We start from the raw sequence: 26,924 nt of genomic DNA on the forward strand, positions 1-26,924 counted from the left end.
AATCCAGAATAAGTCAAAATGAATATGATTATATTTTGACTCGGGATGCTGAGGATTGCCAACAACAGGTTAGAGCCCACTAACCTTTTATATGTAAAGCTACTGAATATCACTGTCGGGCCACTACACTCACAGACACAGTGTTGTTTTCCACTGTGTCCCCCTGGTTGCAGAGTCTGGCTTTGTCATAAATGATGGCCGACCCTTTGAGGCCGTGCCAGCTCCTGAAAACTCTGAGCTGATTATTTTGACATCTTATGGCAAGTAGAACTCTCCTCTCAGCGGGTTGTTCTTAAGCACAGCGAAGAAGCATTCCTTTGTTAAGTGTTTGTGTCACACTTAAAGGATTAGAAAGCATTTGAAAAGCACAAGGAATAATGTTTGGAATCACCTACTGAATAGTTTTACCGCTCAGAGTATCCAGGCAATGAACCGCACATGTATTTATGGGGTTATAATAGCAGCTTCGCCAGAATAGTGTGAACGAGTATAGAAACCAGGTTTGGGCGCTGTTCCCAGAGCTGGCAGGGGTTCACCGTATGGAAGAGTTTGTGTTACCCCTATGATATTTTACCCATTTGACAGAATGTACATTTATGTTCCCATATTTCATAGTTTCTGCTAGGGTCATTTTAAATCCCCTCACCTGTATCTCACATTTAAATCTTCACGTGTAGGCATGTCTGAGTCTAAACTGGGAAAGGCGTGCTGGGATAAATCACGGCAGACATTTCTACCTAGATGGTTCCCATACATCTCCGATTTTATTGTGTCTTCGGATCCTCTGTCTTGATGTGGCTTTGCTATGGTGACAGAGGTTTTTGGTTTCTGACTGGAGGAAGGAGAGGGAATGAGGGCCTCTGCTGGGCAGGTTGTGGCACTGATTACTTCAACACAAATTACTCTACACTAAAAGATCAAGAGTCAAATATTTAAATCTGACCTTTATTTTCCCACATTAGATTCTTTTCATGACACTTTCTAGATTTACAAATAATGCTTATGTGATAGTGAAATATTTAAAGTTTGGTTTATTCATTTACTACCAGTGAGCCTTAAAGATCGTCTCACATGCCACTGACCAAGTGAAGCTGTGGCTCGTTAAACAATTAAACGTGTCAGCATCAGGGTGCTGTAGTTGTCTTGTCCGCCATCTTTTTCTCTGTCTGGTCCGTCTTTCTTTACATGTTTTTTTCTTATTAATTCATGGTTTGTTCTCGCGATATCAGATTGTCTCTACATAATTAACCTAGCCAACATAAGTGGATGTATACTTCCCTGTTTTGTGCATGTTTAATAAATTGTGTATATGACATTTATAAGATATTTATTTGTATTTTATTTTTAAGGTGCCTTTTTAACATCTGGCCATTGACAGCAGATGAAAATTAGCAAACTCAGCAAATTTTTTATCTGCCTCTTACATTTCTTATATTTCTGCCATTCCACCACAATGGAGGTGAATGGAATTTCATTTGAAAAGCTTTTAAAAAATTGGATTGTCGCTGTTGAAATTGTCATTTTTCAATACTTTGAGAACCATAAAATGAAATTGAATGAATCTCTTTTTTATTGGTAGAACGCTCAGCGACAGATGTGTCAAAACTAAGGCCAATAAAACCACGATAAAACTATCTGCATGGCTATAATACAGCTACAGGTAAGAGAAATTCTGTGCTGGTGAACCAACCCTTTAACTCACTACTTCAGATAAATAGATTGCTTAAAAGATCCTGAGTGAGAGAACTCAAAGTGTCAGTCACGTTCTCCAGTTTCAGCTGTCTGAATGACTGAGGGGAGATGGACATCACTTAGGGATCCCCAGGGGAAGAAATTCCTCCAAGACTTAGTGTTTCTCTCGCTGCTCCTCACAAATAAGTTCCCAAGCCATTTCCATTAAGAGACTTCACAAAATGTATAACCAGCCAAAGGGCAGGGTCTTGTCAGACAAACCTCTGACGGTGTAATCCATAGTGTTAGAAGCAGAGCGGCTGACCTTTGGTTTGAACTATCTGATGTGTATCCTCTTCACTGTGAACTATACATTCATATAAAAGTTCAAACAAATGTTGGCCTCTGCTGCAGCTTTTGAGTCAGATTTGCACACATGGCTGCTGGCAAGGCAGAGTGTCCAGGTTGGTTATAAATGACCGGAGGAGAAATGAGTGACATGCCTCAAATGTTTACATGCGGCCCCTATTCTTCTGCTCAGGATCTGAGAGGCTGTTTGGCAGCGCAGCGCTTCCCCCCCTATGCCTTCTCAGAGGTTGTGTTACGGTGTCCATACATCACCCTGACATGGGTGCACTCATTGAAACGGCCCGGCTAGACCCTGTCTCTGGATGATGACATATTTGCCATTCCACTCAGTGAGGTGTGTGAGCATCGTATCACTTATCACTGTCAGAGATCCACCAGCTCAAGCCATACCCACCTCAGTCCAACTTGATTCAAAATATATATATATGATGTGATTAAACTTCTTTATGTCTTATAGTGCTTTATGGATGATCTAATTAGCGGCAAGGCCCCAACGTTTGGGCTCCGACATCGATACTGCCTGGGAGTCCCCTTCGACACAACTTCCCCTGCTCCTCCTGGGGGTAATGGAGGGAGGAAGAATGTGGAGGGAGGAAGTAAGTTTCCTCCAGGCAGATTGCTGGATGGAGAGGCTGAGAGACGGACAGATGACAATGGCAGGGAGGCCGGGGCCTGAGTGTCGCCTCAGGGAGACCCAGACCCCGCTACGTGTTGGCTCCGGCCGCTACGCTAAGTGCACCGAGCTGAGGCCTTCACAGCGGATTTGGCAAGGTGATCCCTTCACCCACCCCCCATCCATCTCCTGCCAGCCGCTCCCCTTCTCCCTCCTTCCCGCCTCACCCCTCTCTCTTCTTCCTCCCTTCATTGACACCCAACCAGGAGGTGATGAGTTGACACAGAGGGTGAAGACGGGTGTGGAAGTGTTATCTCCACCATTACTGCTTTTGTATCCTTTTTTTCGTGGTGATCTATTTATGTGTGCATTTTAGTTTATTGCAACAGAACAATTTAAATTCCGATTTAGATTTTATTTGTCTGTTCATGTTCTCCATGTCTGTTTTATTCCTTTTAATTATTTACCTTGTATATATGTAAGAATGTGTGTGTGTGTGTGTGTGTGTCTGTGTGTGTGTGTGTGTATGTATATATATGTATTATAGCCCAATTAATACTATTTATTTAGACCGATACTGCTTTTATTTACAAAATAAATATGATTACGACTTATCAGTAGATACGAGTTTTTTCTTTTTATAAAAATACATATAAAAAACAATAATCGATTTTTGTTTTTTAATTTCATGAATTGTGACTAAGATACATACTAAGCAGAACATTTTACATTTGAAAAATCAGCTTGTCACTGCTCTCTAGTGGACAAATTGTGTCATGGAGACACTAAATGACCTCAAACCTAATTAGCCATCTCTGCTGCAATGTCTTGTCGGGCAACATATGCACGCCAATATATCTGCAATAAGCTAATGTTGATCTTTAAAAGGATGATTTTGGTTTATTGCTGTAATCGGGTTAAACTGTCTCAACGACTTGTGATTGTGGGTCATGCCCCAATGAACTTTGCTGTGACAATGTCGCCGTGTTCCCAAATCTCAGCAATTGCTGTAGTGAGTATGATGTTATCATCATCGATAGAAATGATGGCCAAAACTACAAAATAAGAGCCAAGTTTTAGGAAACCACACTTTTCCTCTCATGGAAGGAGGCCAGGATTGTGGTGAGCGAGGGGTCAGCTGGTTATACAGGCTGACAAATTGTTTCATACACATGCAAACAGGCCTGAGGCACTTCTGATCCCTCCGGCAGTCAGACACCGTGTCTCCACCTCCACGGTGAATGACACTGAACATTGCCTCCTGTAGAGAGGCTGCATTGTTTCTTATGCAGGGTTTAGAGAGTCGATATCAAATTCTGCTCTTTTCAAAGAACCTCTGTTTTATTAGGACAGACAGGTGATTGCAGCTTTTAAGACGTTACGTCACAGGCTAAAATGCCACAGCTCAGAGGAGAGGTGGAAAACTTGATGATGAAAGATGTGGAGGTGTACAAGTATTGAATTACAACAACATTCCTTGAAGTAAACTTCAGTGTATTGAGATGCTGTGGTAATTTGTAGTGTCTTGTGTCATGGTTCCCGTCTATGTCTCTTTCTTTTTTATTTCCCATCGCTCAAGGTGTTGAAGTTGAGGTGAATGACTTGACAGATGAAGTTATACTCTTTATGTCAACAGCCCCAAGGTTTTTTCTGCGGTCAGCGCCGTAAATTTCAAGGCGGGTGCGACAATGATTGACGGCCTTATGACAGAGCTTTGCAAATCCTCTAATCCGTTCATGAAGCTCAATAGGGGGGCACTTGATGCACTTTATCCTAGCACCTCTCCCCATCTGGCTTCTGTAAAAGACACTCAGCTCCGTCAGGTGCTTGACGGGAGCTGATGACATGCAGCGTTGAGAGCTTTTGTGAGGCACGACTTCTCATCACGGAAATTCTCAGTAATAATGAAGCATGCAGATAGAAGGAGGCCTTTAGTACACACACTTTTTTCTTAATACACCCCCATTCTTTGCCCAGACAAGGGCAAACAGGGGTGAGGAAATACTGTACAAGACAGGCTAGAATTTATATGTGCTGTCCATGGGTGCAGATTGCTGGAATCTCTGTAGTTTTATGGCCATATGGATCGGAGAACTGCTTGCGGTCTGTGACTGAGGGTCTTGGTTACAGTCTGTGATCTATGGATGTGTGTCCCGCTCCAGTGACAGTCTGAGCGCCTCCTTCTCACACAAGCCTTTAATCTCACGGAGACACAGATGAACCGGAAAACCGCTAAAACATAAAAAACTCACATATAGAGTAAGAATAAGATAAGAGTAATATTTTACTTAAACTGAGCGGGATTTTATGTTGTTGTTCTGTAGCAGCCCTAATTTATAAGAAAAAGCACAATCTGATTAATTCCCTGTAATTGTGTTGCAGTAAATGCAACTTTTACTGAAGTACAAGTAACCTGGTGCAAAGCTTGAGTAACCAATCTCCTGGGGAGAAATTGATTTGAATGCAGGTCTGATGCAGTTTGTGTTGCAGAGGATTTAGTTGTGACTGTAAATGTTTCCATATGCAAAAAGAGAATACCCTCATGTGCAGTGCTTTATCGAGTAGTTTTGTACTGAACTGAACGTAACTAGCAACTGACTGATTGATACTGAACTGAAGACAGTCAGAATCAATGATGACCATCGAGGCCACAGTGATGCGTTTACTTCCTCTCAGACGCCCTCCTGCAGTGCACACAGACGAGCACCATTAGAGCCGTGGAGTCTCAATAAATCACGATAAATCACTGTGTGCCTCACTTACGAGCACGTCGCACTGTTCTCTGCAATCTTAAATCCTGAAAGGCAAAAATAAAACTATATATTTTAAATTATTTTAGATTTTCACTGTTGAGACACCTGAACCAATTACAGCATGGATATCTAGAAAGTAAAACACTGTAGAAAGACAGGTTTATCAGCAGGAAGTCACAGAGCATCTTAGTTAAAGTTTGTTTACGTGTACTCGAGGATAGGCTATTTAATTTAAAAATCATAAAGAATGAGTTCTTGTAGGCATCCTGTCTAGACTGAAATGGGTCACAGACAGCTCTGCGTTTATAAAATTATATTACAGTCTCTGCAGTATTGTTAATGTTAACTGTTTGCTTCTGTGTCCGGGTCAAATGGCACCACTTCAGTTGAACCGTGTGCTGCGTCAGTAGGTTAACTGTCCCTTCGTGTTTGCACCCACTGATGTCTATCACACCTGCCAATCAGTGGCACATTAATCAGCAATGGTGTTAAGGCGAAGTGGTGCAGAGAAAGTTATCACTCCCCCCTTACATCCATCACTCTGGCTGTAAACTGTCATCGGGCAGCAGACGTACATTTTTTTTTTTTAACCACACATACAGATTGTTCAGAAAGATTCTGCACAGATTAAATAGTTCAGTTTGTCTCCATCATGGCCTGTGAGACCAGGTTGGATTTCTTCTCTGTCTTCTTCTGTCTCTCTGTCCCAGCCAGGTAAAGTGGAGAATCGGCTTCAGGTGGTTTGGAGGAGATCTTATCTTGTGTTAACAGTGGAATGACACCATAATGGAGCAGCAGGGGTGCAATTACCTTTTAGCCCTCCTCCTCCTCCACCTTCACCTCAGCCTTCACTGACAAATTAAGATTAATGGCAGAGATAAGTAAGGAACTTGCCTGCCTGCCTTCCAATATCGCACAGTCAGGTTAACGTGAAAGTACCTAACGAGTACAGCGAGGTACAGCTCATCCCTTGGTGTTATTCTCTCATACCTGTTCCCCTTAACTCCTCCCTTACCATTGTTTAATTTTGACATATACACAATCATACCAGTACAATGTGCAGTGAAATAGAGGGCTGCCTTCTCCATTAAAATAGATTAAACACGACATATAAAGGAGCACATAAAAAATGTGAAGATACATCAAACAATCAACATTAGATTTAAATATTATTTTCTTTTTGAGTCTATCATTTTTTTTTTGTGGAATTTTGCATCGCTAACCAGTTTCTATGTAACAAAATTGGAGTTTTTAAAGGTGCAATATGTAAGATGTAGCCACACAATCTAAACACATAGGGGGCAGCATTTCCCCTCTACTACTGGGTCCATACAATCTAAATTTACACTCATCAGTTAAATTAAAAAAAATCAATAAATTGTCAAATACTAACTAACAGCAGGTCAACAATAAGCACAATTCAACCATATTGCTGAAATTCTTAGAGCTGGTCAAAATAACACTGCTATCTTATGAGCTTCACGTGTGGCGTTGGCCAATATTGTGTTTGCGCTGTCACTAACAGGGGGCCGTACCGTCCGTGTATGTTTTGATGGTTTCTTTATTGGATTAATTCCACCGTGGCATAAATGAGAAATCCTATCGCCGAAGGCCCGTCTCCCGGGCGTAGTGGTCTCCTGGTGGTGGCGAGGACGAAAGGGGAATACGAGTCGTTTCTGCCACTTTGGATTTAATCCAATAAAAAACATCCTTTTTTTAGTAGATAGCTCGCCAACACACACGTCAACACTGTCACCTCTTCAAATGCATTTGATAAAGTTAGTTAATTTTTTTAAACTAAAATTCTGACCATATCTTACACATTGCAACTTTAAGTGTGTAAGGTGCGCAAAAACATTAAGAAGTCACTCAAATCTATAAACAGTGTTGAGAAGAAATATGTCTTATATTGAATATATCCAACCCTTAAAAAAGTAGGCAATAGACAGTATAGAGGAGTGAGTGTATAGCGTGTTAAATGTGTAATGTACTTTATCGCAGCTGTTGCTAAGTCGGGACCATAAATGTTCAATACCTAATAGGACAATGCAACAGGGAGACACACCCATCTTACTGGCACTGTGGAGAGAGAAGGTCACTCAGTAGTGATAAGGACATCAAATAAAAGGGCTTTGGGCTATGATTGGAGTTTTCAGGTTGATAGGCTCCGGTACATACTCTGAGGAATGTTTCTATTGTCTTGTCACCTGTGTACTCTGCTTTATTTATTTTAATTTATAAGACTTTATCTATGTATTTGTAGGCGAGGAGCCTTTCAAGGTGTTTGTGAAAGTGTTAGTACAAGTGTTGTAGACACTACCCCCCGCCAAACACACACATATACACTTACACCTATACCTCTTCATTCTCAAAGGTTGAAGACCAGAAGAGCAGACCCCTTCCCCCAAACCGCTATGTGCCCCACCAGAGTGGACTCTACATGGCTGAATGTGTCATCCCCCCCCATCCCCCCCCCCCTGCCCTGCAGCTGGAGGTGTCTGTTTCACAGGCCTCTGTAATGCGGGACCTAGGAGGATAAGGTTTCACAGGTACAAAAGTTTCCGCTTTAATCCTATCACACAGAGTGCATGGTCAGGGCTCAGGGCTTCTGCATAATCCCAGGTTTATCCATTCTGGTGAGCCAAGAGACAGAGAGTATATGCAGAGAGGAAGAGATTACAGCCCATCTCTGATTTTATTCAATCAATGTTTGCACAGCAAACGGTGAGAGGGATCTCTCACTAGCAATTCAGCTATTCCACACTTCAGTGCACACGGGAGTAGATCGGTATAGATATAGTTAAATATCTCCTCCAGCAGCTGTTAAACAGGTTGACGTTCAGAATTGAGGACATACATCAATTTAAAATGCCTTCATGTCTGTGAGGAGCCTTTTCTTTCTTATCATGGCTAAAGAGGAATAGCTGAAGATACTTACTGCCTATATGTGACAATTATTGACCTTAAGTAAAGTCAAGTTTTAGTATTTTGTTCTATTTTGTTCTGTCAGATTGGGTCAATGATGACTTTCAAAGGGTGAAAAATAAAAAAAGAGGGTCTCTAATGGCTAACAGTTCTGTGCTTTGTTGTGAAGAGCTTATCAATTTCACAGCAGGCGATTTTGCAGTGAAACAGGCTTTGACGTGGCCTCCTCTGGAGAATACAACCTGCCCCGGCTTCACACTGAGTCCTGGTCACAGCTGAAGGGTTACATCAGGCTGCAACATAAATATATAGTAGTTCGTTGACAGGTGGGAAAATAAATGTTAAAATGTGGATATTGATCACTTTAACTCAATGCCTTTAGTAGCCTAACAAAACAGATGTGTTGGACTAATTAATAAAACTAGACTTTGAATAAGCAGATGGTTCTCCTAACCGGAAAAAAAAAACATTTGCACCTCAGAAGGCATGCTGGATTCTCAACTCTGCCTGAAATGCTTTTGATTCATTGTAGAAAGCACGCATCCTCCGAAATGTAATACATATTCACACTGAGGACCACAAAGCAGATTGCTGCATCCTTCCACAGGTCCCTTGAAGTGTGAGACTTGAAGGAAGAGTGGTTCTTTTGAAGGCAGGTAGAAGGCGTTGCGGGGCTGAGAGGTGCTGGGAAGGGCATGTCCAAACAGACTTTAGGCACTGAGTGATGGGACACGGGAAGCGGTAAGAGGACACTTCGCCCCTGCTCGCATGTCAACACAGTCATGTGAATCACAGCTATGAGAGCGTCTGAAGATGCAGGAGACAATAGACGCCGACTCTCAGTAAGATCTATCTCAGCTTCCACAGATTCAGCAAGCTTTGTCAGCATCGCTTGTTTCTCTGTAGTTTTCTTTTTTTTCTTTTGAAATGACTGGAGTTTAAAGGGCTCAAGTTAAGCACTGCTTCTATCATGAGGCATGAATTAATGAAGGTAAGTAAGTAGTCAATTCGTTCCATAAATTCAGAAGGCACTAGCCCAGGAGACGGGCTACTTCTGCAGTTCCCAGGAGATACAAGTATGTGGGAAGATTGTAGATCAACTCATTATTTGATAAAAAGTATATACACACATTAAGTCAGCTCAACTGCCGTAACACTTGAACACTATGTGTTGTGATTGAGAGTGAATGAAAACAGCTAGCTAAAGGTAATGGATAAATGGTTGAAAATGTTAGCTATAGCAAAAGGTAAAAAGTTGCAATAATTACCCAAAAATAAGGGATAATGTGTTGAAATAGTTGAAGTCATTGGATACAGTCAACTAAAAAGTAATCGGTAAAATCATTGAAATTGACGGCTTTAAGTAACCTAATGAATGAACCGTTGAAGTAAGCACATGTCAGTGAAAATAGTTAAAGCTAAAAGTAGCTAATGGACAAATGGTTGAAAAAGATAGCAAGCAACACTGACGGTTCCATTTTATGATAACATTGCTGTCACTGTATCCACTTTTGTATATTTAATTAATAGTGTAAAAATAACATACAATTTGACAAGTTGACAAATTTCAAACAACACAGGTGGTTTTGTGAAGAGATGCTTGAGTTCATCTGACAGGACACTGGGGTGACATCTGACAAAAACATTTATGTCTCCTCAGAGATAGAGGGCAGCAAAGATCAAATAATCCCCATAATATGCCTCCTCACACTTTACTCCTCAGCCTCTCTCACCCGTATTTATCTTTAACCTTTAATCTTCCCTAAATATTTGACTCATTCATTAACTACAAATGATTTGCACTTGTTTCATTCTTTCAATAAACCTGGAACATTAATTGACAAAAATACAAATAGAAGTTGGCTGTAATGTTTTTGAAAAATTCTTCCTTTAATCAGAATAGAATAGGGGGTTTACTGCAAAGTAAATTATTCAGTTACAAGGAATTTGCCTTGGTGTTTGGTGCATGCAATAAACAATACAAATAATATAGAATACTCATATTAAGGAAATACAAATACAAATACAAGAGAAGGGGAACAACCTCATCCTAATTCTTTATTTACATTCACTTATTTTATTAAAACTGTTGTTTCAGTTACAAAACACACACATGTATGTTGATTTCTGTTTGTAATTCTCTATTAAAGCAAGTTATTCCAGAAAGTTATGATGAGCAATTTATCAATGTCACTGAAAACCTACTCCGTTGCAGGCCACTAATACATCATTATCTCCTTGGGTGCGTCCTCTGTAGGCCTCTGCTGTTCCTGCCTATGCGTGTAGGCTGCGTGGTCATACAAGTAGATCAATGCAATAGCGAAGAGAGAGAGCCCTGTGTAAAGGAGGACCAGGTAGTATCCGAGCTTCATCTCTGAAGTTTTGTTCCTCGTTTCTGCTATAATATTGCCGGCGAAGCTCTGCAACAAATCCTCTGCCATGCTGGTCACGGTGACGTTCACCGCAAATAAAATGAGGACCACAACGGACAAACATGCTGCAGGAAAGAGAGAGAAAAATGAAATGACAACCAGCACTTAAACATTTTCATCGGTGCAATGCAAAATATATGCTGATTTGTTTCTGGCAATTCCACTTCTATCACAGATGCTCAGTGCTGTAACGTTTATCTCACTTACCGCTGAGCGAGCTGCAAACGTAGACGCCGATCGGCCCCATGTAGGTCTCATAAGGGTTGCTGACACTGTTGTAGAGGGAGATAAGGATGCTGCAGCCGGAAAACAGCAGACACAGGGCCAACAGGCACACAACCAAACCGTGCAGCACGACATTGGTAACTCCTGTTCCTCCCAACTGAAGAAACACTACCACACACACACACACACCCACACACACACACACCCACACACACACACACACACACACACACACACACAGTATAAAAACATTATGGTTATATAGGAGTTTACATGAATTATAGGACAGACTGGTGAAACCGTGTGAGCAGGCTTTGCTATCAAGAATATTTGAAGATGTTATCCAATTGTTACAATAATGTAAATTCTAGAAATTACGTGCTGTATTTTTGTATCGTCACAGTAATTAAGGGTCAGCTCACCCAAAATAAAGAACACCATATTTACTCATTTACCCACCGTTTGTGATATTGCGATACTTGCGACAGAAGAAATAGTACCAATACACGACGATTAAAGGTGTGTTCTTTTGGTTATCCAGAGTAACAGCATATACATTAACTGAATTGTTTATAAATTAACAAATCATACACCATACATTTTGGTTAGTTTATCTTCAAAATGAACAGGGATTACAATTCAAGTAAACCCAAAACAACAAATTAGTCAACACAGGAATATAATTACAGTATAGCATATTAACACAGAATTGAATGAATCGGCTACATTGTCATTAATACTCAATCCAGCTATTTGAGTCAGTATCGGCCCTATATTATATATATATATATATATATATATATATATATATATATATATATATATATATATATTATATTGGTGCTGCCCTACTGCAAAGATATACTGCTGCATTATTTCAATTTAAGTGCTGTTGTTTGTCAGCAGGAATCTCAGAGACGGGGAAAACCAGGGAAATAAAACCCAAAACTATCAACATGGCTATAGATTCTCGAGGTATATAAGAGAGAAAATATGTACCTTCAAAATCTTTCTGACCTCCAAACGAGGGGCAAAAGTTTCTGTTCATATTCCCAACAAAAAGGTTCAAAGTGACCACAGCAGATCCATTGGTGAAGTTACTTCCACTTCTTGTGCACTCCATGGTCGTCTTAGTCCATGTTGTTGACATGCAGTACCCCAGCACAGCAACAGAGCAGGCAGTAACCAGCGCACTGCCCATGAAATGCAGAATCTTCTTAAGGGATGGCATTATCGCTGTATTCCAGTTGCGCTAGTTAAATCTAAATCCCAGCGTCTCTTCTCTAAAGCTCAGATGAAGCCTCAGAAGCAGATTAGGACCCTCTGATCCTCTAAAGATTCTGTGTATGAGTTACCTTCCTGGGTGGAGTGGACTGCTGGTCATAAAATCTCTAGATTATGGCAGTGACCTTTGGTTTGAAAGGAAAACACAGAGCTGGTTGTCATGGTAGGACACCAGTATAATAACTGTGTCTTGTCTGGTCTCAGACTGCAAAGGAAATCTCGTCTGTTTCCTGAATCTGTGAGGGTTGTGAAATACTTTCTGAGGGGACAGTGGATACAAAATTAAAACTGAACAAAGCAGCTTCAGGACACTTCTTTAAGAAGACACATTTAGTTCCAGTTGTTCAGTATCTACACACGAACCTGCGGTGCACTTTGAGGGAACCGCGTTCACAGTCCTCGATTCAAAGTCTTGTTCTTGAAATTGTAGGGTCATAAAACATAATGTGGATTAATTATTTACCTCTCTGACTAAAAAGTTACTGGAAAAGGAATGACCATCTGATCACATGTATGTGTCATCAATGATGCACTAAAGCTATGACGACAAGAGACGTGAGAATATGTTTGGCTCATTGAGGCAATAATATCATAAATAAAGAGATTAAAATACAGAGGAACCTGACCTCTGACCTCTATAATCGTGTCATTTTACACTGTAAGACACCTGGTTGGTGCCATTGATTTATGGCACAACATTTAAAAAGAGAACACTCTGTTAGTGTATAAAGCTTCAGGACTTCCTGGTTCATGTTCATCATAGAGAACCTCTTTATGCTTTTGCAGAATGTTTCTACCATTCCCCTTACATCTGAGTGTAATTACAATTTTTTAATTTAGCAAAAGGTAGTATTAAGTTGTCTCATACATGTTTGTAATACAGATTTAAAAATGTCTTTACTTATCAAACTCATTTGGTTGAAATTACAGAAAATGTTTAAAATGTATATATTAAACATTACACATGTATACCTACATACATTATGTAATGAAGAAGCTTACATTACATTACAATTAACTATGTAATTCGTATATAAAGCTCATTATAATGCACTCGGCAACTCATTCAAATCATAAATATCAGTGTGTTTTAAAAAAATATATTTTTTACAAGTTTTATTTCAACAGGAATTAAATGAAAAAAAAAAAAGCTTCAAGCCCACAACGAAGCACACATGTAGTAAAATAAGCGGCCAGACTGTGGCTCCCTTTCCTCGCCACACCGGTGGAGGAGGACCCGTGTGCTCGCTGACAGCCAGTTGTGTTATGTTGGAGTAAACACAAACTCCTCCTCCCCGGTGACAGGCGGCAACACTGAAGCGTCGCCTCGCCTTTTCCAACACAATTTGCGCGCAGGACTTATTCTCGGTACCATCAAGGTGAGTGATACGATTACTTTGTGCCGTCAAGCCGTCTTTTGCGGCTCATCCGGCGGCACCTTTTCCTGTCGTTTTTCAGTCACACAAAACGCCGTGTTACCTGTCCGTTACGCACAGCAGCGCGCGGTTGATTTTTCACACGAGCCGTCCATTTCAGGTGCGCGTTCAGCTTTATAATGTGGCTGTTAATGCATTCCTACGAACCGGCGGTGTTTATGGTGTGATTACATACTGGGAGCTCTCTGTTTGACACCCTGCAGCGACTTCAGTCAAACCGGTGTGTCAATGTGGGTTAATGGAACACGCGTTTGGAGTTTGTGACCTCAAGTCATGGTCTTTTTCTTTCCTCTTGTGTATGTTCTTGTTCACTGTCTTCTGGATTCTTCGCAATGAAGATGAACAATCTTGTTTTTGAGGAATCTTGTGGGTCTATGTGGGCTGCAGTTGAGCCAGTTTCAACATGTCTGTGATCAGAGGCTATTGGTACTGCATATGCCATGGATGGATCTGCTAAGACTTGTTACTGTAGGAGGACTCTACAAGGATTTGGAGTTATGTGTTTAGATGTTGACTTTTTTTAGGCTAAATGTGGCTGCACAGATTTTAATTTTTGAAGTGGTTTGTGATTCAACAGTCATTGGACACGCAGGATATTAATCTCCACGGGGAAGGTCTCTCCCCTGGGGAGGTCAGAGGTCACGGTCAGCTACACATCAGCATCCTTGGAGCAGATTGTAACAGGGTGCCGGTTAAAGAGAAGGGGAGATGAGCCGAGTCTGACATTTGTCTTATCAGACCATGGAAATGAAAAGTTAAATGAACCAAGACACCATTAAGATTGTGCTCCACTGACCAATAACAAGAGAACTTTCGGACTTTGACCAAATTCATATTCCTGAAAAGATTTTCATCATAATGAAACACAAAACAAACTCTTAGTGAAAATGTTTTTGCATACTTTTATCATGTTTTTAGCATTTGGTGCTTATAGGACCTGTATGGACAGATTGTGTGGGTTAAAAGCTGTGCTTGACAGCACGGCTGGATAATAAGCTGAGTTCAACAATGTCAGAGGGACGCTGCTAAATTACTTGTAATAAATCTTGTAGTCTATCTGACAGAGGCAGGTACTGCAGACCGAGCACGGCCGCCTCTGATATCAACAGAAGAGAAAAAGATGGCAAATTTGAACGTGGGAAGTTTAACTTTTGTCCCTTGTGACGATAAGAAATGTCTTATCAACCCCTTGTTGTCTCAAAACAAGGGGTTGCGAGATCAGCCCCTCACCGTCCATGTGGTACCACTCGATGAACTGCGTCACAGGTTTCTGTGACTTCTAGTTTTTTGCTGCTTTCCATTAATAATGTAACATTCTCAGAGACACCTAACTTCTATGTCATCAAAAACTCAAACTGAACATGTCGAACATGCCCAAGTGAGCACAGGCCGACCTCTTAAAACACACAGAGGTTTTATTCAGCGGAACCAGCCGCCAGACTTTAGCTGACAATCACCTACAGACCTTTTCACTGCCTCTGTTGCTAGGGCAACAGCTTTGGTCCAAGTTTACTTCATGTCAGCTACTGTATTGATGAACATAAACCCATTGAGAATGTTTATGTTGTCAAGAGAGGTGCGTCATAACACACCTGGCTGCTTTAAACTAGTGATTTAGCTTCGTATTCATGCCATTCACCTTGATTTTAACTGTCTTTAGGGAGATGCATAAACGGTCGGTCTGCCTGTGAGATGTCAGTGTGCATACCATTTCAATTATACAGTATAGGCCTTGGGAAGAATGGTAATTGTTGTGGCAGAAGCTAATGAGGATGCATTGAAATAAACAAATAGTCACACCGAGACAAATGAGACTGTGTAAGGACGCAGGAAGGAATAACATTAAACTGCTGAGTGCTGTCGGCAGATTGATTCGGCTTTCATCTCGTTACAATTCATATTTGACTCCAGTTAAATTCTACTCTCTTTGTGGGCTCTCAGGAGTCAGAATATCAAATGTGTATCATGTGCAGTGATGTATTTCCCTGGGACGAGGTAGGTTTTGTGTCTAGGTCTCTAAATGAAATGGTGCGAAAACTCAACAGGACTGTAATTGCAGTAGCTATTTTCAACCTGCATTTATTTGCTGTTTAACACTCCACGCCAAGATGTTCTCTATTTTTCAGCTATATATAGAGCTGTAAGAAGGCATTTTGTAATGCGTGTGAAGTCCATGTTATTTGAACGTGGGTGCACTGTGCGAAACGAACAGATGTGGTGATTAATGAAATCCACAGCGAGGTGGAGAGGAGCGAGTTGCGCGTATACCTGGTTTTTCTAACAGCTTGCTGGGTATAAACCTCAAATTGCCAGCCCGGAGTAAATCCCGCAGCTCGCCCACCCTCTATCTACGCGCCACCTCTCTTTAAGTCTTGGAAACACTCCGATTCTAACTTTAAGCTGCAAGACTACACGCTGTGATGTGCCACATTAACTACACTCTGCTTGAAGGTGCACTTTCCTCCTCAAATAGGCAGAGAAGGAACTAATTGGTATAAAGTCACGACAATTAGGGATGAGCCCGGTCTGACCCAGAACGTGTCAGATATTTGCCGGCAGAAACGGTTTCAGCAGGCCTCGCAGAGGCGCTCATGATTTATGCATTAAGTAGTAGTCATACGATCGTACTTGTAATACAAACAGCATCTGCATCCAACCTTTTATTTTTCTGCCTGTCTTGGTAGAAGCTTGTTAAAGCACATTAAGCTGCAGCATGTTGCAATCGTAGGCTTGTTTGTGCTTGTGGCTAGTTCTACAGAATGCAAACCCTGCAGTCATCCTTCGGATTTGGCATCATGCTTAAATAATTTAGTAATGATAAAACATATGCAGAGTGAGGAGAATTCAACCCACACTTAACCAGGCAAAGCAAAGTAATGATTAATGGGAGGGGATGTTGGGGGGCTTGTATTGGATGCGACGTTGTAGTTTACCAGAAACAACGAACTATGATTGGAAACGGTGCCAGAATAGCAACAGTGACTGCAAAACCAAGGAAAGCAGAAACGGAGCATGTGTGCGGGGTATTGCTTCCTGTTTGGAGGATAGGATCCGGAAAGCCCCGCAGCCTCACGGAGAGCTGGGACCTCACTGACACTAAGAAGGTGTGTCTCCGTCGGAGGAGGCCCTATTAAAAACGCTTTGTCTTTCTATGGATGTTCAAACAGCTACCTGCAGCCCACACATATCGGATCTGTGGCCGGCGCTGCTGTTGCTGGCTGCTGGGGAAGGCAGAGTGAGACACCGCTACATGTACAAACTCAAGCTGTGCGTATTTGCTTTTGTTTGCCATCGGCTGCGTTTAAAACTCGGCTGGGCCGCTGCAGCGCTGAAACAGCTGGACTGAGATCAAGGTTTCTCCCTTTTCCAATGAATCAGAACTCACCCACCATCTGCTCAAAGGAGGCATTGTAAGTTGCTCTGAGATAACAGTGAGGCTGAGCACATGAGACCCAAAAGAGAGATCATCTTTTGAGGAAATGCTAAATTAAACCCATCTGTCATCCCAGAAATAGTGCAACAAACCATTCAAAACCTTTCTGTATTGACGAGGAGTCAACTAGAGCTGCAACAATTAGTCGATTAATTGATTAGTCGATTAAAAGAACTGTAATCTTAAACTATTTTGATGATTGATTAAAATCACTTTTCAAAATAAAAGGCCAAACATTTGATGACTCCAGGTCTAATGTGAGGATTTGCTCTGACAAAACAACACATTTGACTGCAATATTTGAAGTGGAAATGGAGTATTTTCCGTTGTACTCATTGTTAGACACTGTGGTAACATTAAATCCAGGGGATGACGAGGAAAGGAAATGCTTGTGACCATGTTATGGCCTCAGCGTGGCCCTGGATTTCCATCTCCACCTGTTTCACCAGAGGCCTAAAGAGGGTAAAGTGTCCAGTATTTAGCAAATGCAGAACCAGAGGAAAGTCAGGACAATTAAACACAACTAAGGGCAACAGAAATATGTCTTAAGCATCTCGTAAACCCTCAGATTTATTGTAGGACCTCTCAGGGGATCCTGAACCCCAGGTTGAGAACCACTAGGTCAAGCCCTTCTGGTTTGAATAAGAGAATATGGCCCAGGGAAGTACTGCATGATGTCACTCCACCACAGCTGCCCAGTAGTAATGTGGGTGTATTCTCGCCTCCAGGCAACACATAGTTTCTCTATTGTATTTCTGTCAGTTGCTACATGAGCGAATTATGAAGTACGCCACAAAGCTCTTAAAAGACGCGCTTTGGGAGATTGCGCTGGTGACCTTGCAGTTGTTTTAGGAGTCTCCAAAGAAGAAGAAAAACATTGTTGAAAACATTTAAGATCAGTAAAGTTAGCTTGTAGAAATGGCAGCCTGCCAAAAGTTATTTGTTGTAATCACACAGTCACATAATCCCTTAACATCAGCTGCTGGTGGGGGCAGCACATTGACAGATGTGATTTTAACTTGATAACTCTTATTCAATTGAGCTCCGACTTTCTTTTTAAAAAAAAAAGGCCACAATATGGCAACCTAATTTGGTGACCTGCTCAGGGAAAGCAGGGTGGAGCCCAGAAGAGATTAACTCCCTGCGCTATGTGGCCTGATTTCAACTGAATTGAAAGCAAACATCTCCAGCTCTCGCTCAAAACATATTTCAGTCCACTTTATTTTTTCTGAATGAGGAAAAACAAATATTAGGTTTTCTGTGGAAAACAAAGGGCGTCCCACAGGCTGAGAAACACTCTTGTTATCGCTTTGACAGCCAGGAAGAACAGAATATTCAGCTATTGTGGATTTTCCTTGAAGGCAGTTTGTTTGATGCTGAATTTGAGACGCAGTCATCTTATATGCACATAAGAAGTCCCACCCACACATTCATAGAGAGCTTGATGTTTATGATAGTGTCTCTGGGGTCAAAAGATGATGCAAATAGTGTGAAGCTTCCTGTTGCACATGTGTGCATGCATGGAATCGGTGATGTTTCTTAATAGTCTTTTTGTTTATTTTGCTGTTAATGTCCCTCTAAAATGTCCCCCTCAAACATTCCAGAACTTCAATGTTGTTGCTCAGACGCAAACACACTAAAGTGTCTTTCAATTGTTTCCAGAAGCAGCAGGCGTTTGGCTGTGTCTCACATGGCGATGGTGAATAAAGAGGGATTATCTCCCCTCATTTCTGAAGCACTATAAACTATGAAGCTCAGCTGGGGATGCATCAAGGCCCCACCCAGTCTTGTGACTTATGTTATCAGCCTCTGCATGTAATGTCAGGGGTTTTTTTGTGCAACGTATCAGCACATGCAATCATTTTTCTCTTGCACCTCCATGAAATGGACGAGCAGCTGCAGCTTTGGCTTGTGTTGTTGCTGAAACGTCAGTGTTGGGTCACGTTCTTTTCTCAATCAAGTACAGTTGGATTATAACATATTTTGGGGGATGTTTTAGAGTTTACAGGCTCTTAAGGAACTGGCAGCCGATCATACATGAGATTAAAAAAAAAGAGGGTGTGACTATGAGACAGAGTGAAGTAAAGAGGAAATAATGGTTTGGCTGTATCACTAGAGAGTTTGTTGACATGGAGGAGTACAGTGCCTAATGAATAATGGATGCTTACTAAAGCAGGCCATTTCCTATTCATTCTTTCAAGGCTGCTACACAGGGAGTTGTGTGTGTGTGATCATCATGTCAGCCCTTCAATATTTTCATTGTGCTTTCGGTAACATGACGCAGCTTGAAGGCACTGGAGTAACTCCAATAAACACACAAGCACAATAGGCTTATTCAAAACGACGGCTTATTTTATGTGATCGTTGTGTCAAATAGATTCCAGAGCAACAGTTTTAACACACCGCACAGAGAAGAGGAGTCAGTTCTGCTCCTATTTTTATTCATTCAAAGTCTTATCTGCTCCGAGGTCCCTTTTTAACATCAGTATTCCCGAGGCTTGTAATAATTAAAAGTGTGCTGATCGCATCGCAAAGACCTGCAGTGACGGGGACAAGCAATAATTTAATGTTTGAGTTATCACTTTTTGTGTTGCGCTGAAAAGGATGTGCGTGGCGAGCGAGTTAAGATCTATTAAATGTCTTATAGCACCTTTTAACGTCTGACTCTTTGGTGGCGCTCCGTAGTGTTGAGGCCTTCTGTTGACTGTGATGAATGAGTCTTAGATGAGTGTAGTTAGATGCGGCAGTGAGTTGGGGGTTAGCTGACATGCCCTGCATGCTGATGGGCATGTACGGCTCAGGCGAGCACCAGAGAAAGCGTTAATATATAAGATAATTATCAGAGCTGTCCTGGGTGATATAAATGACCAAGGAGGGACCAAATGAGGGCGTGGACCTTGAACATGCCTCATCTTATTGAATTCCTGTCAGTGTTTAAGGATGTAACTTCAGCTGCTGTTACGTGATGGTTTCTGCCTTTGTGTGGTGAAAGAGAGATGATATGGTTTAAGATAAAACAAAACAGGAACACCAAGAGACGGAAGGACATGACTGCAAGCCCACAGTGATGCAAGCCATGTCAACTATTACACAGTAGTATTTAGCTTCCTCAGATTTCTGACAGGCAGCTGATTAAAAAGAATTAATACGATGAAGAAAAATAGTAGAGCCCAGCAGATCCGAGCCAAGTCTGGTTTTGATATGAGAGAGAGAAATCTGATGAAAATATTAGCCCCAATATTAGTTTTTATTAGCCACATTAGCTCTAGGGATGTTGGTTTGTTGTCAGTTACCCAATTCTAATGTTGACAATGCCACATCTTTACGCATGAAGACTGCTGTAATGACACTGTTTGATTAGAAGTGAGTTACATTTTTATAATACTGATCAAAGATGCTCCAGATGTCAACTCTCCAATAAAATCCTCATATCTCATAACTGAAAAGTGCTTCGCAGTTGATTAACGTCGTTACGCTCTCCAAACAAATTACATGGCCGCTTCTGCCTTGTTTATAGTGTCATCACGTAAGATGTATTCCATCAGAAAATAGATCGCCCATAGTTAGCACTAATCATTTTGAGTAGATAATAAGCCTGGTCCTCTTGGGGAGATTGAATTGACTCATCCATGTAAGAAAACAAATGCCACACTTTGACTTTGTCACGCTGACCGTCAGCTCTGTAGACGTAATCTATTAGTGCTGTGACACATTTTCACTGTGCAGCATGGTGTTGCGTATGGAAAAAAAGTCCACTCCACATATATGCTTCCTTTCTTTGTTTACAAAACTAAGCGATGCTGTATGCTGCTAATCGCTGCAGCATTTGGTCATGCAGTATGTTTTCCCACTGGGAAAGCACGCTGTTGACAATCACACTCATCCGAACCCTGCCAAAGCCTTTTTCTGTGCTCAGCCAGAGACGATGCCAGATCCACACCATTCACTTGGGATGGGATATGTGTTTATCATGATTAGCGTCTGCTTTGATGCCAGCACAGATTCAACCACGAGGAGCTGTTTGGTGTTTTTACCGAAGTGAGGAATAGTAATTGGATGACAATACCATATATGTAGGGCTTGTTTTCAGCTTTCATTATCCCCCCAAAAAAGTGTTAATTGAGTGTTAAAAAGTGAAATTTGTGTGTAGTTTTATAATTCTCGTGTTTCTTAGAGGGTCCATAATCATCAGCTCATATGCATTGTCCTCAAAAAACAATTCTTGAATGTTTTTTACTTGAAGGTAAGCGAGATATTGCTTACTGTAAATGATGGTGGTCCGTAACATCATGGTCATCAGTGTTTTCGTGCAGCAGTAAACACAGCAACCTTTGGCTCCTTTGGCACATTAGGTTTTGGGGGAAGTCAGAAATCGAAAAACATTTTTGGGGAAATGTTTCGTCAATTATTGGATTAGTTGCTTTGTTTATAAAAAGCTGGACATGAACTGAAAATGACCGGTTCCTCAGAGCGTAAGGAGTTGTCTTCAGATACCTTTTTTTATTCTGATCAACAGTTCAAAAGTAAAAGATATTCAGTTTACAGGGATGGAGAAGCTAAATCATGCACGTTTGCCATTTTTGTTCAGGAAATAAATGACTCAAATTATTAATATTATTAAAATAGTTGCCATCGATTGACTTATCAACAGAGAGAGTACTCAGCTGAAGTTGAAACCAATCTCCATTAACAGATCCAGGTTTTTCACGTTAGAAATCGCTAAACAATGAAACAATGAGGCTTATGGAGTTTTATGAGCTGTTGATGTGAAGTGTTTTGGGTTATAGTGTATCACACTAAAGCTCACATCGATAGTAGTATTAATACCCAAGTAAGCTCAATGGCTAGTTGTCATCTGCTGTCGTTTTGCTTAATGTTTTTAGGCATTTCGATTCCAAATCCTCAGACTTTGATGTAAATGAAATGGTTCTGATTTACTCCGGAGCTGTTAATATGCTCTTTCATTAATGCACCACAAGTGTTGGAGATATAGTGCTAGCTACACATGGTGCTGATAATTGAGCAATGTCTGCTAGCAGCCTAGTTCCTCCTATATCCGCCCACTCATCCTCTGGGCCTCCCTGTTTCATGGCACCTTGTGAGACAGTTGTGTTTTGGCTAAGACGGAGCAGGGATCACAGGCAGCCATCGACAAACCCGGAGTGTTTTCTCTGCTGCTCCTAGAGAACCAAGACATGGAGGCAAATGAGGTTAGAGGTCACGGTAATCAAAAAAAATGATTTGTCCCAGGGCTGAATATCACACAGTGCTTCTCTTTGTAGGCCCACGCTAGTCAGTGGGCGGCTCTTCACACAAACGTCTATTTTACGGCTAGTGAACTACGAATTCTTCGAACCCTCTTCCTCCCCGCTTTCGCTCTCTCCACATCTGGAGCTTAAACAGAAAACAAATGTACATTACGGGATATGTATTTTTTAAAACTGTGAGTCTGCGTCCCCTGTGGGCTTCCTCCATGTGCTGTGTCTTTGCACAATGACTAATGTGTTGTCCTATATACTAGCAATTACACGGGCGCTTTAGAAAGCAACCACACCTCATTGGTGTATCTGTGTTTTTTTAATTTATTTATAAAACACACCGCTTCCTGCTCTGCTGTCTTTGTGGTGTAAGGAACGTGTTCAAAGTGCATTTATTATAATGTATTCACCATTACCTGCTTATACTACTGTATCAGTTGACTGGCATTGCTGCACAGAATGAGGTTTCCCAAAGTGTGTGGCGGGGATTCTACATATGGAGTTTGTCTGTGATTGGTTCCACATTTCCTTGTTTACCTTTTGCAAGTGCAATCCTACTTGGCTGTACATATTTCGGCCTTTTATCAAAACTGGCGGGCAGCGGAGTGCGACACATGAGAGACCCTCTGTTTGCTGCGGAGAGGGGCTCAACATGGAGACAGGAAAGGATTTGATCGTCAGATCTGTCCTCCCTGGAGAGGGAAAAAGCCTCGCTCTCTGAAGGCACTCCCTCATTTGCAGTCTTTTATGACTGCCTCGGATGAGCTTGTGTTGAATGTGAAGGCAGGCAGCAGGACTGTCGGCTTTGTTGGGAGCCCAGCATGCTGGGATCTAGTCCCCAAACAGGGACCTGTTTTGTATTGCAGTGTGTAGTTGCTGTGTTTTATTTGATTTGAGAGAAATGTTGAGTCTGTTGTGCAGTATTTTAAACCATATCCGACACATGGACACAGCTCTGAGCCTTCTGCGATGCCTGTCCGACTTACCTGAACTACAACAGGAAATGAGTAAAAGGCTCTGCTTTCAATTCATTACTGTACTATCACATCCAGCAGCTGGGCCCCAGCAGGGGACTAGTTAGCCGCTTAGTTAGCCAGAGACATGCCTTCAGTCTCCTGGTAAAAACTAATTAGTGCAGACTAGTTTGAGTCCATTTTCATTATTTTCAGCTCGAGCTGCAAATTGCTTCTCATGTGTGACTGCACCAGCGAGCAGTCGGTCCTTCAATGCTGTGCACTTTTGTCCTGAAAACAGCCAGAACTCCCGCGGCTCTGCGTGATTGTTTTCATTAGTCTGCCGGCGGTAGCTCGATACTACCAGCCGCCACTATGGCTGTCATTTTCCACAAGCTCCAAAAATATGAGACGGTGAGGCAGAGGGTTGTTTTTATAGCGTCCCCACCCATGTTGTTACTATCATATCAGTGTGGAGTCTGATATAAAACCTACATGCTCCAGGGCACACGTTTCACCCTGCATTCCTGTGACTGTAATTGGTTATTGTCAAAATACGTAAGCAGTGGGGGCTGGGTGTGAGCTGTGGAGGGGAAGTGAAGGGAAAGAGGGGGAGAAAATTGGGGGTGGGTGTGATTTTTACTACAAGCACAACTGGGGAAGATGAAACACAGGGAGCTGTGGTTGCTGGTGCCAAAATGCATCCCCCTCCATGATGAAGAGGAATTTTTAACACATCTTTCATTTGCATGCATTTAATTAGGTTTCCTTCAGATCCTGCTGGGGTGATGGTGGCACGGTTTGCTTCTGGGACCTCTTTTCTGAAAGCACACAGTGGTTGCCAGACATGTCATGGGTGTGCCAGTATTTGGATTATGAACCAATCTGTTTGGGTGTATTTTTTGGGGGGAATGATGTATGTTTATATGTGCAAAATTGACCCTTAAATAAAATCATAACACAGAATATTGCATTGCTGAAATAATTAGTTAATTGAAGGAAAATAGCCAATAAATTGTTTAAGTCATTTATTATGCTTCTAGCTTCTCCAATGTGAGGATTTTTGGCTATTTCCTATTTTGTATAATTTTTTATCAACTTGGGGGTCTCTGTCACTAGCTTGGCCGTGGGTTAAGGTTTAGGTGGGTTTAAACCTTTTGTTGTCAAGGTCAAAGTCACATGATTAACCCCACTGTTCCTTCATCAGAAGCTGCGGTTTAAACTTGACCTGTGGTTTAGTCTGAACCTGGTTGCTGTGTCCTGTAGCGAGGTTCAACTTAAACCTTCAACTTAACGTCATAAGGCTCAGTTAAAGGACTGTTGTATACAGCTGAGATAATTTCATTAATTTCTAGACTTTTGAATCTTTTATCATGCATGTTATTTTGAAAGCAACACTCAAGTGTCACTCAAGTGTCAACAAACACACTGGCCGTCATTAGAGAATGCTACTCGCTCACCGTCCAGGTCTGGCGCAAAACCTGTTGATTTGACTATTTTCAGTTAGAAATCAGTAAAAAGAGAAGTGCTTTGCATTGAAACAGCTGACGTCCACCGCTGTGTTTTTCAGACTGAACTCAGATGTTATAAATCAGAGAATCTATAATGTTGTATTTTATTTGTAGTGCAGGACTTTTGATATTGTAATGATGAATCAGAGAAAGGCATCTTTAACAGCCTATTTCAGTGCCATGGGATTGGCACAGTATCACTGAAGCTCCCCATCAATATGTTTATCATTCAAATCTGCCTACTTTGCTTCATAGATACAGCTAATTAAATAAGGTGTTCAAATTGTGATTTTGGAACAGTAGTTTGGTTGATTAGCAGGTGTACACTCTGCTTTTGACCTTTGGATGAGCACCAGATTTTAAATGATTTTCTGTCACTAGCTCCAGTGTGTGATGCCCTGAGAAGAAGAACCTCTCCTGTTTTCAAAAACAAATAGAATTCAAAACTCTCATTTCAGGCTGAAATGAGCCCTTGCTTGCAGATTTGCTGTCTAGTTAAGGAGGCTAACTTTAGTACTTCCTACTAATGCTAAACTCTTGACCTTTAGAGGTAACACCAGGTTTGGTTAATACTGTATAAAATATTGTGAGCAAATACAGTCCATTGATTAATGATGTTGTTTGCTCTAATGAGAAGCAGGGATTCAACTCAATAAGGGCGTGATGAGATGGTTGACTTTGAAATGGCAGTCAATGGCAGCGCCTGTAGCACTGCAGTTTGTAATGGTTTATGCCTCGTCACCAAGATGCGTCTAATTAAGTTCAGTAGAGCCAGCCGCATTCACCACTGTAATTGCTTTTACATTTTCCCCTCTAAACTGATTCCCTCTAATATGTCTGGTATTGAATTACTACTGAGGTGTCTAGAATCATAATTTTTTTTTTACATGAAGTATAACAGGCTTGTTTACTCGCTAAAACCATTGGCATCAGTCATCACTGAAGGTTACAATGAAGAATGTTTATTCTTTATTAAAATATGAGATTTTGTTAATCCACGGGGACATTTCAGTGAATGAAAGGGTTTGAAATGGTTATGTTGGACGAGAATGTCAAAAAAAGAGCTGGAGTGAATTCCAACAGCCTCTCTCTGAGGCACGTCAGCTGATTGGCAGCTACTCTGATGACATTTGTTTTTGTGGGGCAAGGACAGGTCACACTAGCTGATGTGTATTGCTCTCCTCTTGTCTCCTCTCCTCTCCTCTCCTCCCCTCTCCTCCCCGCCACCCCCTCAGTCTTCAGATGTTCCTGTCTTCACTTCTTGTTTACGGTAACTCCCACTGATCCCCTCTCTCTACTTTGTGTCTTTCCTTTGAGTTTCTTCCTTTGAAATATCAATGACACGTTGTATTGTGAATAAAGGAATGCTAAGGAAACCCTAGATATTAGAATATCTTTTTCTTTAATGTCATGAAATGACTGTTAATGCCTGAAATAGTACTCCTCCCTACTGCTCAGATTTCTCTTTGAAGCCACAAGAAAGGAACATTGGTACTGTTTGTTTCATAATAATGTAATACTGCAATTTTTTATAAATCACTGTATTGGATTTACTTAAAATTAGCTGTGACAGCAGGAGTCAATCATGCCATTTAGCATATTTCTGAGCTTTAGCTTGAAGTTGGAGCGTAATAAATCGGGATGTTATAAATGACACTGAAACCAATAAAACTCTAGTCTTCTTTACATGGTATGATTTGAAGGTCTAAAGACTCAATATAAAATGTACTAATAAATTATGCATCAAAATTACAACGGCGCTCACATCATCTGTAATGGATAAGATGCCATCACAAGATGTTAAGATGTCTAGACGGACATTTGTTTATCACAGTGCTGCTCGTAACTCTGACTTATCCTGCAAAAAGATATATTCTGTTAATGCTGAGTCTGTTCTTTTTCTACGAGGCCATGTTGTAATGAAACATCTTTGCAACATAGAAGCTAAATGTATCCATTTTACCCAGTTTTACGACATCTAACTTAACTAATGGGCTAATTTAAATTGTTAGTTGTAATCTGACAAATCCAGTCTGATTCCGGGGGATTCTGGGGGATCTT

General features: G+C 41.3%; 2 protein-coding genes across 2 annotated transcripts in view; one reads left to right on the forward strand and one right to left on the reverse strand.

Annotated features, from left to right (window-relative positions):
• Positions 1-9,822: 9,822 nt before the first annotated feature.
• On the reverse strand, positions 9,823-12,333 carry clrn3 (clarin 3). The gene is made up of 3 exons (XM_079182725.1): positions 11,988-12,333; positions 10,971-11,156; positions 9,823-10,828 (listed from the first exon to the last, which is right to left on the reverse strand). The coding sequence occupies exons 1-3, from the start codon at positions 12,217-12,219 to the stop codon at positions 10,551-10,553; spliced, it is 696 nt and encodes a 231-aa protein (XP_079038851.1). The 5' UTR covers positions 12,220-12,333; the 3' UTR covers positions 9,823-10,550.
• A 1,278-nt stretch (positions 12,334-13,611) lies between these two features.
• ptprea (protein tyrosine phosphatase receptor type Ea) overlaps positions 13,612-26,924 on the forward strand; it is a 48,698-nt gene continuing 35,385 nt past the window's right edge. Inside the window, exon 1 of the mRNA XM_079181978.1 lies at positions 13,612-13,651. The gene's annotated coding sequence lies outside the window, so the exon portion shown is untranslated. The remainder of the gene's footprint in view (positions 13,652-26,924) is intronic.

This window comes from Pholis gunnellus (genome assembly GCF_910591455.1).
Source record: "Pholis gunnellus genome assembly, chromosome: 21".
Classification (NCBI taxonomy): domain Eukaryota; kingdom Metazoa; phylum Chordata; class Actinopteri; order Perciformes; family Pholidae; genus Pholis; species Pholis gunnellus.